Consider the following 12,514-nt stretch of genomic DNA (forward strand, 5'->3'; position numbering starts at 1 on the left):
CCCTGGTGACAATTTCAGAATGTAACAGGCTGGTCCTGCAATTTCAGGTGAAAACTCAATAAAACAAGTCTCAAATATATTGAAAATGTCTATACATTTCAGCTGTTTCAAAAACATTGCTCTGCTATTAGTATTTTTACTGTATCAATGTTGGGCTCAACTAAACAATTTTGTTTTCACTGCCCTGCTTAGAGGGGGGCAACTGTCAGGTGAGTGTCGTGGAAGACCTCCAGAAGTAGCGTTAGAGATGTGCGAAATACGCAAGTTCACATTACAGTAATGTCTCTCAAATCGATACCTCGCCAGAATATCTCAAAATTCTCCTTAATTCTTGTCAATGAGAATAGAACCTAAAATAAGAAAGAGATTGATAGAGGGATAGAAGAAGAATAGAGGGTGGAGTTTTTTTTCAATAACAAGAAAAGAGGAAGGGAGGGAGGAGAGATGGAGAGAAGTCAGAGGAAAGGTGACTTACTGGGACGATATTGACTGGAAGAGTAAAAAGAAGAAAGGAGAGAGGGAAGAGAGGGTGAGAGATTAAACAATAGTTGGGAGAAGTGAAGAATTCATGGACGTGTAATTTGACCTTCCTGTACTTCTGGTCATGGTTATTGTAGAGACATATGTAAAACAGATTATTATTGGATGTAGCAATTATAGCCATGTCATCTAGATATAATAGCAGATTAATTAATTAATAAAAAAAATAATGAATTTTAATAATAGCATATTCCACTCATAGCTTCACAGTTCTATCCTCATAAATCCTTTTAGACTGACTTCGTCCCAAAAGGCACTCTATTCCCTATAAAGTGCAATAGTTTCAAAAGTAAGGCACTATATAGGGATTAGTGTGCCATTTGGTACTCAAAGCCTTCATTTCCCTATGGAACCTGGTCAAAAGTAGTACACTAACTAGGGAATAAGGTGCCATTTGGGATGCAACCTCCATTTCTCCTTCCCTGGGGCATTTTAACCCTGTCACTAAACAGTGTCAACGACAGCCCGTGGGCTAGGGCTGGCCTAGTGTCCTACTAGAGAACACACACACAGACACACAGACACAGTAAACACAGATAGGGCTCACACGCGCAAATACACACACGCGCAAACACGCGCACACACCCCTAACTGCACAGTATTAACACGCCATTCCATAAATGCCTTTAGAGTAAATACACAGCGGAAAAAGACAGACAGAGAGAGAGAGAGACAGAGAGAGAGGAAGGGTAGAGGAAGAGATCGAGAGACAGAGCGCTACAAAAATGTGTGATGAAAAAGAGTGAAAAAGGCAAAGAGAGTGAGAACAAGGAGAGAGAGAGAAAGAAGGGTGGCAGGGAGACAGAGATAAAGGGGGAGAGAGGGGGAGAAAGAGACAGAGATATTGATAGAGGGAGAGGGGGATGAGGGAAGTGTTTATTTAATTTGGGGCCTGAAATTTGATTCGATCCATGCCCTCATTCACATGACCAACTGGCTAAGGCTCAGTCCCAAATGGTCCCCTTTATAGTGCATTACTTTACTACACGGTTCTGGTGAAACGTAGTGCACTATATAGGGAATATGGTGCAATTTGGGATGCAACCCAACTGTCTGTACTAATGAGGAGAGAAGGACAACAACATCAGGAATTGACAGAGTGGGTGTGTGTGTGGACGTGTTTAACTATACTTGTGGGGACCAGAAGTCCTCACAAGAATAGCAAACAAACAACAATTTGACCAACTGGGAACATTTTGTTAGTCCCCACAAGGTCAAATGCTATTTCTACGGGGTTTAGGGTTAAGGTTAAAATTAGTGTTAGAATTACGTTTAGGGTTAGGGTTAGGAGCTAGGGTTAGTTTTAGGGTTAGGGGCTATGGTTGTGGTTAGGAGCTAGGGTTAGGGGCTAGGTTTAGAGTTAGGGTTAAGGTTAGTGTTAGGGAAAATAGGATTTTGAATGGGACTGAATTTTGTGTCCCCGCAAGGTTAGTTGTACACGACTGTGTCTGTGTGTAAAAGAGAGAGCGAGCGAGAGGACTCATGTTAGACAGAGAGAGAGTTGGAGAGAGGGAGAGAAAAAAAGAAAGCGAGAGAAGGAAGAACTCACCATACTAGACAGAGAGAGATAGAAAAAGAGAGGACCCACCAGGGTTGGGCGGTAAACAGATTTTCATACCATCATACCGTTTCTGTACCATCCCGGGGCATATGGTATTAGCGAAGGGGCGCTTTTTAAAAAAGTGGTACACAGTCTGATATAACACGGCTTTCAGCCAATCAGCATTCAGGGCTCAAACCACCCAGTTGAACATTTGGAATATACATCTTAGATTTCTTATCGTTACAAGCAGTGGCCTAGCAGGGATGGGGGATAAAAAAAAGTAGGACAAAACACACATCATTACAAGAGAGACACCACAACACTACATAAAGAGAGACCTAAGACAACACAGCATGGCAGCAACACATGACAACAACATGGTAGCAACACAACATCGTAGTAGCACAAACATGGTACAAACATTGTTGGGTACAGACAACAGCACAAAGGCAAATAGGAAAAGTCAACAATACACCACACGTAGCAGCCACAAGTGTCAGTAAGTGTCCATGATTGAGTCTGAATGTAGAGATGGAGATATAACTGTCCAGTTTGAGTGTTTTTTGCAGCTCGTTCCAGTCGCTAGCTTCAGCGAACTGAAAAGATGTGTGGACTTTCTTTTAAACAATGTTCTGGCTCTGAGGCCTATAATGCGCTAATGTTGTGTCGAATGGACAATGCGCCAATCCTCTCCAACCTGGCATTGTGTAATTTGATATGGAATCTTTTCTTAATTTATAGACTAATCAATGCTGATCAAGCCCAGTCCTGGCCGATATGCTGCCCTAGGTGAGTCCCAAAAAATTGCTGACCTCCTATCCCCGCAAAGTATAATGGTAGCCTACGCTATAGTCTACAGTGTCGGCCGCAATGCACTTTTATGAACGCCCATGTGGTAGCCTACTGTTTGTAAAACAGGCAATGTACCATTAATCCATATTACTTGGTTACATGTCTGTAAATAGATATATATATTCATTAAAGAAATTTACCGTTCTCATTCTCAGAGTGGAAACATAGTTTTGGTTTATTTCATACCATAATTTACGCACTGCATGTAAGCAATAAGCGTGTCTGGTTTCTCTGTTCTGTTAATGTTGATGGAGCACGGGGGCCTGGGCACGCATAGAAGTAGGCCTACCTAGCCTACTTCTCGCAAATGTTAAATGTAGGAAAGTGCCCAGCTGGGCTTCTCAGTCATTTTTTCTTCACCTCAAACAGTTAGTCAACGATGTCAATTTTTTTATTATAATAGTCCATCACAGTATTGTGAAAAAAAATTCAACACTCTCCCCCTCTATAATCAGCGTTGCTGATAAATAGGCTATGGACATGTTGCGTGTATTTGTTTCCATTTGAATGATTGTCAACTTAATTTTCATACTATAGCATAGCTGTCCCCTTTATACATTCCTTGTCTATTCATTATCTGATGATGATTTAATCTTGTAAAAGGCCTGTTTTCAGTAGTTTAGGCTACATTATTTATCTCATTATGGCATCCCTCTCTTTGAAGAAGAAATGTCAATGTCACCATAGCTGCAGGAAGTATGGGTGCTGAGAGTGCTGCAGCACCCCCTGAAAATAAATAAATACATACTGATAAAAAAATACATAAAAAAAAAATTAAAAAGGTTTTTCCACTAAAGTAGTGCACTGTTTTTATTAGTCCTGTATTAGCAGACCTAAATAGCCATCTGTAGCGCGGGTAAAAAAAAAAAATTGGTCTGTAGAACTTCCTGCGGCTATGAATGCCACTGCCATAAAATGACAAAAGCAGCAGGATTTGTGACGTTATGCGAATATTTCGGAAAAGTGGGAGACAACCCATCAGACTTCATTTTAATGGTTTTGTGCGTCGAAATAGGATCTGCATTAAAAACAATTATATACAGAAAAGCCAACAGACAAGGACAAGGTAGGCATAGGCCTATATCTTTATTTTTGACTCAATTAATGTTCTGTCAATACGAAAAAGCAACAGATCCTCTCCAACCTGACATTTCTTAAATTTGTTGATTTAAGTAATAACCTGAACAATCATAATGAAATGTCATGATAATAACGAAGTGGAATGGCTTGTTTCAATTGGGGGGGTGGCGGAGGCCTGGGCACACATAGAAGTAGGCCTACCTAGCCTTCTATGCGTGCCAGGTACCCCCACCCTGCCACCTCCCAATTGACCTGGCCAATTACCATAACCTAAAGTTCCAAGACTGTCACTGCTCTAATGGTCGGTATTTTGAAATACCCTGGTATATAGTATAAACAGTATATCGCCTAAGCCTAGGACCCACCATGTTAGGGAAGGTGGGAGATTTTTTGTTTAAGTTAAAGAAGGGAGGAGGTGCAAGAGTTAGAACAGGGGGATGATAAGGGAAAGATGAAGACAGGCATAACAAGAGAAAGGAGTTCTCCTCTACTTATAAGGTTATACATGTAACATTTCAAAGTGCCAAATCTCAATTACATAGCCATGGGGACCAGGCTCTGGATAAGAGTGTCTGCTATAAATTACTAAAATGTAAATGTAGAGAGTGAGTAACTATCGTGCAAGAAAGAGAAAGAGAGAAAAGAATAGACTTACCATGTTGGCCCCACCAGTCCAGTAAAGGAAGAATCCATCTGGGTCTACCTTCAGAGTAATCAGGGTGGGGTGGCTGCTGTTGGGCTCCTACACACACACACACACACACACACACACACACAGGTTAATACACCGAGATATACACACTGTGCACATTTGACCAACATGTGACCAACATGTGACCAACCCATGTTCGAACCTGGGTTTCCTACATGACACAATACTTTGTTAGCCTGCTGAGCTAAAGCATAGGCATTAGCTGGGGAGCTAACGCAAGTCTTCAGGTCTCAGACACAAGTCTCATACCTTCAGTCTTATGTCCAATGCTGGCTATGAGAGGGGTAAAGAGAGAGAAAAAAACGTCAAAATGCCGTATTGTCAAACATTTTCTATTGTTTGTTGCATTGAACACTCCAGGGTGAAGTTTCCCCTAGGTTCAGATCTAGGATCAGTTTCCCTCCCCCAATCCTAACCTTAACCATTAGTGGGGAAATGCGAGACTGACCCAACATCAGCCAGCATCTAGGGGCAACTTCACCCTAAACCACAATAGGGTTGGGCGGTATCTAGGATTTCATACATTCATACCATTCCTGTACCATACCAGGGTATACGGTTATATTTATAAACGCTGCATACATTTTAAACTATTACTGAAAAGACTGCATGCACAAAAATGTTGGGTTTTGTAAATTTGGCGCATGTTTCTCGTTATATACTGAACAAAAACATAAACGCAACATGTAAAGTGTTGATGCAATGTTTCATTACCCGAATGAAAGAGATCCCAGAAATGTTCCATATGCCGATGAAGCTTATTTCGCTCAAATTTTGTGCACAAATTTGTTTACATCCTTGTTAGTGAGTATCTCTCCTTTGGCAAGAAAATCCATCGACTTGACAGGTGTTAAAAGGCCACTTTTATGCAGTTTTTGTGCAGTTTTGTCACACCACACAGTGCCACAGATGTCTCAAGTTTTGAGGAAGCATGCAATTGGCATGCTGACTGCAGGAATGTCCATCAGAACTTTGCCAGAGAATTGATTGTTCATTTCTCTACCATAAACCGCCTCCAACGTCGTTTTAGAGAATTTGGTAGTACGTCCAAGCGGCCTCACAAGCGCAGACCATGTGTAACCACGCCAGCCCAGGACATCCACATCCGGCGTCTTCACCTTCACCATCGTCTGAGACCAGCCACCCAGGTAGCTGATGACACTGAGGAGTATTTCTGTCTGTAATAAAGCCCTTTGGTGGGGGAAAAACGAATTCTGATTGGCTGGGCCTTGCTCCCCAATGGGTGGCCTGGCTCCCTGGCTGCCCAAGTCATGTGAAATCCATAGATTCGAGCCTAATGAATTGATTTCAATTGACTGATTTCCTTATATGAACTGTAACTCAGTAAAATCGTTGAAATTGTTGCATTTTGCGTTTATATTTTTGTTCAGTATAAATCAGTCCTGTCGTAAAACTGTGTGCGCGTGAACGAGCGTTATAACTCTGCATGAATAACGCTCGTCACTCAACTTTTTGGGTGACAAAAAAACACCCTTATTTGCTGTATAGGGTAGATCAGCGTTAATATTGCAGATACATTGATAGAAGCCACAATCTAATTGTCTGCATAATTTCCAATCCCCCATATATATTATTTTAAATATATTTTCCTTCTTTATTCTTTTTCCCTAACCCTAACACCCTTCCCCTAATTGGAGTAAACTAATAGACAACAATACTTGGGCTTTCACTTCCAGCTTATACATACTATATACATTTCACGTACAGTATATTTTACCGTAGTTATCTTTTGTTTGTTTTTACTTCCAGCCTTTAGCTACCCTCAACCCCTCTCATCTATCTCTGAAGACAATCAAGTTTTGATTTCTAGCTGCCACATATTTTTCCACAGTCAGCTGTGATGTTTCATAAAAGTTCTGAACCTTTCTAATCTCATAGTTTCTACAGATTGTCAATTAAAGATAAACACCTTTGCTGAGTATTATTATTATTATTATTATATTGATCGATTGACTAAGACTTTTCTTTTTGCAACCAAAAAGCTACATATGGGGACTACCAAAACAAGTGATCTCATGATTCTGTCTCTTAACAGAAAAATCTGCACAGCTGGGATGGTTGTATCCCCATTATATAACATTCTATTGGTTGCAAGAATTTTGTATAATAATTCAAATTGAAAAACTCTACGTTTTGAATCCGGGGTCGTTTTGTGTATCAGTTCATAAACCATGTGTCGTGGAATCGTTACAACAAAAATCTCCTCCCAACTATTTTGCAACCTGTATGGTGCAGCTGTCAAATTTTTGGTCCTTAAATTAAACTGGTATACTTTATTATTGATCACAATTTTCTTTAGACAATTTTGGTCTTTACTGCAGGGTCGACAGACAAGTTCCTTACCTTCTCCCTTTCCACTTGCCTCCTCCATTTTTGCGGTAATGCTTCAATCAGTTGGTTGTAATTTTGGAAAGAGCAGATATCTCCATATATTTTTGTTAACTGCATGTGTGACATAATTCCACCAGTCCTATTTATGATATCATTTACAAAGATTATTTGCTGTATATTTTAGAAGTATTGTCTACTCGGGGAAAAATGAAATTTAGTTTTCATTCAACTACTTACAGTGGTAGCATACACACTTCAATGCAAAATATCAGCTGTCGGTTCACCTGTATGTTATAAACAGGCTCCCTTTTGGATGCATAGAGCAATAACTTGAAAGGTGCGGAATTTATTCTGCAATGATCATGGAAATTAAATCAATAACAGGAAATAGATGCCCATTTCTAATTATTTTAGGATGCAAAGATAAAATACATCGATTTTCTCTTCTCACTAACAGCAAATGATCACATCTTGTTATTATATTTAGCTACCTGTTCTTTTTTTTGTTATGAATAAGAGTGTCATCCTATATTCCCAATTTGCACAAGGCTACTAGGCAGTGGTGTAAAGTACTTAAGTAAAAATAAAGTACTACTTACGTAGTTTTTGGGGGTATCTGTACTTTACTATTTATATTTTTGACTACTTTGACTTCACTACATTCCTTACGAAAATATAGTACTTTTTACTCCATACATTTTCCTTGACACCCAAAAATACTCGTTACTTTTTGAATGCTTAGCTGGACAGAAAAATAGTCAAAATCACTCACTTCTCAACCGAACATCCCTGGTCATCCCTACTGCCTCTGATCTGGCGGACTCACTAAACACACATGCTTTGTTTGTAAATTATGTCTGAATGTTGGAGTGTGCCCATGGCTTTCCGTAAAATAAAATAAACAAGAAAATGGTGCCATCTGGTTTGCTTAAAATAAGGAATTTGAAATTATTTATACTTTTACTTTTGATACTTAAGTATATTTTAAACCAAATAATTTTTTACTTTTTCTCAAGTAGAATTTTACTGGGTGACCTTTACTTTTACTTGAGTCATTTTCTATTAAGGTATCTTAAAGTATGATAGTTGGGTACTTTTACCACCACTGCTACTAGGCTACTTTTGCCTTCTTGCAATGCAATACTTCAACCACTAGAAACTGTGCGTACGCATGGTCTAAAGTTTGCGGGAGGATAAGCATATTCTCATGTCACGTATTCCCCCGAGCTTTAGGGCGCCACAAACCCACGGTATTGAAAATCATACTGTCTGTATTTCAAAATACCCCGGTTTACACTGTATACCGCCCAAGCCTACACCACATTGGACGATGCAAGGTGTGTTCTATGTGATCTATTTCCATTATTTCTATGATGGAACCACCCTTTAGGCTCCGTGGCAAGCTACAGGAGGGAGGACAGGGGGGGAGAGTAGAGGAGAATAGTGGAGAGGAAAGGAGAGGAGGAATGAGGGTGGCCACAACATAGACGGGTTAGCTGACAACGTCACGAAAATTATGCACACGCTTCAATGGGGCAGAAGGCTGTGTGTTGTTGTGATTCTGGATGGCCAGATATCTAGCAACTATGACAAGAATCTGCCATGTGGGGAATCGGAGGTAAACTTGTTTCAGCTAGTTTTATCATGTTCTTTATGTCTATTTTATCATGTTTTTTATGTCTATGCTAATATGGCTAAAATCACATCTATGCTAATATGGCTAAAGTTTGCTAGCTAGCTGAACAACAACTGTTACGATGTATTTTTAGATGCATTTATGTTTTCAATAAACTTTAGAGACTAAATACAGTTTACATGTTGTCAACAATCTAAGCGAGCCCCGTTTGTTTTGCCCAATAGTTGCGCATGTGTCGGTTTTGGTTTTGTTGCAAAACAACCAAACCCAACTATTGTCTTAACGGCATAATTTATCCTTCTTTAAAAAATATATATAATCTGTTTATTATTTTCCAATACGAAAAACAGAGATAAACAATAACATTCACTGTAGCGTTGAAGAAATCACAGAATTAGAGAACAAAACACTGAAGCCCCAGGTGCATTTGTTATCATTTTAGTTGAGGAAATGAGCATCTAGCATCGTGGTAAAATAAAATCGTAGTACATATGTTATTCTATTGTGCGTGGGATGATGTCAGAGGGAAAAAAACAGTGTTCCTTGTTTGTAACATCTTTGTGGTTATAATATCGCAAACGAACATGGCAGTTTCACTGCTATGGATTCCAGCTTTTACTCACAAATACAAAAAAAGCTAAGAAAAATGTCTAGTAGGTGGTACATATTATAAGAAGACAGTGCACAGTCATTACAAGCAATGTAATTATAACAAAAATAAATATTGAGTGAAGTACAGCACAGCGTAGCAACAGATCATTATCACAATTGTAAAGGGGACTAGTCCTTACTGAACCATTTATCAAGTATCGGCTGCCATATTTTGTTACATTTTGGACTTCTATTGAAGGTATTGTATCAAAACTTTTCCATATGCATTACATTATTTAAATACTGTAACCACATCTCAAAAGGTATGTGCAGTTTCCAATTTCCAAATTTGCAATATGAGCCATTTGGCTAACAGAGTACAGAGAGAGACAGCCTTCCCATCCAGGTTATTTCCATCAACTGTAAAAAATAAAAATAAAAATAAAAAAGACAGATCAGTGGATCTGGGGCTATAACTCCATCAAAAGCTTTTGATAAGTAATCAAATATGAGCTCCCAGTAATTTATCATTCTTAAATAGGAGTTACCTATAGGCACAGATCTAGGATCAGCTAAACCTTGTCATAAACAAAACTTTAACGAACGATCAGGGGCAAACATAAAACTGACCTTAGCTCTAGAGCTAACTACTCTGTTATACATTTAAGGAATACTCTACTGTGGAAAAACAACATAAAAGAAAAAGCAGTAATCTCCACCCTAATCTTTCTCTTCTTCCTTCCATCCCTTGCTTTCATTTCTCCTTTCCTTTTTTCCAGTGATTTTGATGTGCTTTCGCCTCCCCTCCACTCCACTACATTTCTCTCTCTAGCACGCTTTCTTCAGCCATCTATTTTTCTCTATCGTTCTGTCATATCCGTAACCATTTATCGTAAATGGAGGTTTTACTTTCCACTATCTTACAAACACACAAACACACACACAATTTGCATGTAGAACAGCCTGTTGTGTTTTGCCTAAACGCTTCGTTGGTGATCATCTGTCTAACCACAATTGCCCCCTCCAAGCAGAGCACCGTGAACAGAATTGTCTCGTTGACTGCCTTCAGAAAGTATTCACAACCATTGACTGTTTCCACATTTTGTTGTGGGATAAAAATGTATTTAAATCGTCATTTTTTTGTCAACGTTCTACACAAAATTCTCTGTAATGTCAAAATGGAAGACAAATTCTAACATCGGTCAAAAAGAATATGAAACATAAAACACTAATATATCTTGATTACATAACTATTCAACCCCCTGAGTCAATAAATGTTAGAATCACCTTTGGCAGCGATTACAGCTGTGAGTCGTTCTGGGTAAGTCTCTAAGAGCTTTGCACACCTGGATTTTACAATATTTGCACATTATTCTTTAAAGAAATGATTTAAGCTCTGTCAAGTTGGTTGTTGATCATTTCTTTTTTAGCTGATTTAAGTAAAAACTGTAACTAGGCCACTCCAGAACATTCAAATTTTGTCTTGGTAAGCAACTCCAGTGTATGTATATTTGGCCATGTGTTTTAGGTTATTGTCCTGCTGAAAGGTGAATTTGGCTCCAAGTGTCTGTTGGAAAGCAGAATGAACCAGGCTTTCCTCTAGGGTTTTGACTGTGCTTAACTCTATTCCATACATTTTTATCTCCCCCCAAAACTCCCTTGTCCTTGCCGATGACAAGCATACTCATAACATGATGTATTCACCACCATGCTTGAAAATATGAAAAGTGGTACTCAGTGATGTGTGTGGGATTTTCCCCAACATAACGCTTTATATTGAGGACAAAAAGTGAATTTCTTTGCCACATTTCTTGCAGTATTACTTTAGTGCCTTGTTGCAAACAGGATGCATTTTTGGAACATTTTTATTATGTACAGGCTTCCTTCTTTTCACTCTGTTAATTAGGTTAGTACTTTATAATAGCTACAATGCTGTAGATCCATCCTCAGTTTTCTCCTATCAATGTTTTAAAGTCACCATTGGCCTCATGATGAAATCCCTGAGCGGTTTTCCTTCCTCTCCGCCAATTGTGTTAGGAAGGACTAGAGATCGACCGATTATGATTTTTCAAAACGCAGATACCGATTATTGGAGGACCAAAAAGAAGCCGATGCCGATTAATCGGGCCGTTTTTTTAAAAATGTATTTATTTATTTGTAATAATGACAATTACAACAATACTGAATGAACACTTTTATTTTAACTTAATATAATACATCAATTTAGCCTCAAATAAATAATGAAACATGTTCAATTTGGTTTAAATAATGCAAAAACAAAGTGTTGGAGAAGAAAGTAAAAGTGCAATATGTGCCATGTAAAAAAGCTAACGTTTAAGTTTCTTGCTCAGAACATGAGAACATATGAAAGCTGGTGGTTCCTTTTGACATGAGTCTTCAATATTCCTAGGTAAAGAAGTTTTAGGTTGTAGTTATTATAGGAATTATAGGACTATTTCTCTCTATACCATTTGTATTTCATATACCTTTGACTATTGGATGTTCTTATAGGCACTTAAGTAATGCCAGTGTAACAGTATAGCTTCCGTCCCTCTCCTCGAACCAGGAACACATCGACAATAGCCACCCTCGAAGCATTGTTACCCAACGCTCCACAAAAGCAACTACTTCAAGGTCTCAGAGCGAGTGACGTCACCGATTGAAACGCTATTAGCGCGCACCACGTTAACTAGCTAGCCATTTCACATCGGTTACACCAGCCTAATCTCGGGAGTTGATAGACTTGAAGTCATAAACAGCTCAACGCTTGAAGCACAGCGAAGAGCTGCTGGCAAACGCACGAAAGTGCTGTTTGAATGAATGCTTACGAGGCTGCTGCTGCCTACCACCGCTCAGTCAGACTGCTCTATCAAATCATAGACTTAATTATAACATAATAACACACAGAAATACGAGCCTTAGGTCAATAATATGGTCAAATCTTTAAAACTATAATTTTGAAAACAAAACGTTTATCTTTCAGTGAAATACGGAACCGTTCCGTATTTTATCTAGCGGGTGGTATCCATAAGTCTAAATATTCCTGTTACATTGCACAACCTTCAATGTTATGTCACAATTACGTACAATTCTGGCAAATTAGTTCGCAACGAGCCAGGCGGCCCAAACTGTTACATATACCCTGAATCTGCGTACAATGAACGCAAGAGAAGTGACACAATTTCCCTAGTTGAAAGAAATTCATGTT

At 38.9% G+C, this 12,514-nt stretch overlaps 1 protein-coding gene across 3 annotated transcripts in view; it reads right to left on the minus strand.

The window, feature by feature from the left end:
- LOC139534262 (1-phosphatidylinositol 4,5-bisphosphate phosphodiesterase beta-3-like) overlaps positions 1-12,514 on the minus strand; it is a 111,740-nt gene that overhangs the window by 82,219 nt on the left and 17,007 nt on the right. For all 3 annotated transcript variants that reach the window (XM_071333273.1, XM_071333272.1, XM_071333274.1), the window contains exon 2: positions 4,671-4,757. In XM_071333273.1, the coding sequence (XP_071189374.1) occupies positions 4,671-4,757 (87 nt within the window). The remainder of the gene's footprint in view (positions 1-4,670; positions 4,758-12,514) is intronic.

This window comes from Salvelinus alpinus, chromosome 11 (assembly GCF_045679555.1).
Source record: "Salvelinus alpinus chromosome 11, SLU_Salpinus.1, whole genome shotgun sequence".
Taxonomy (NCBI): domain Eukaryota; kingdom Metazoa; phylum Chordata; class Actinopteri; order Salmoniformes; family Salmonidae; genus Salvelinus; species Salvelinus alpinus.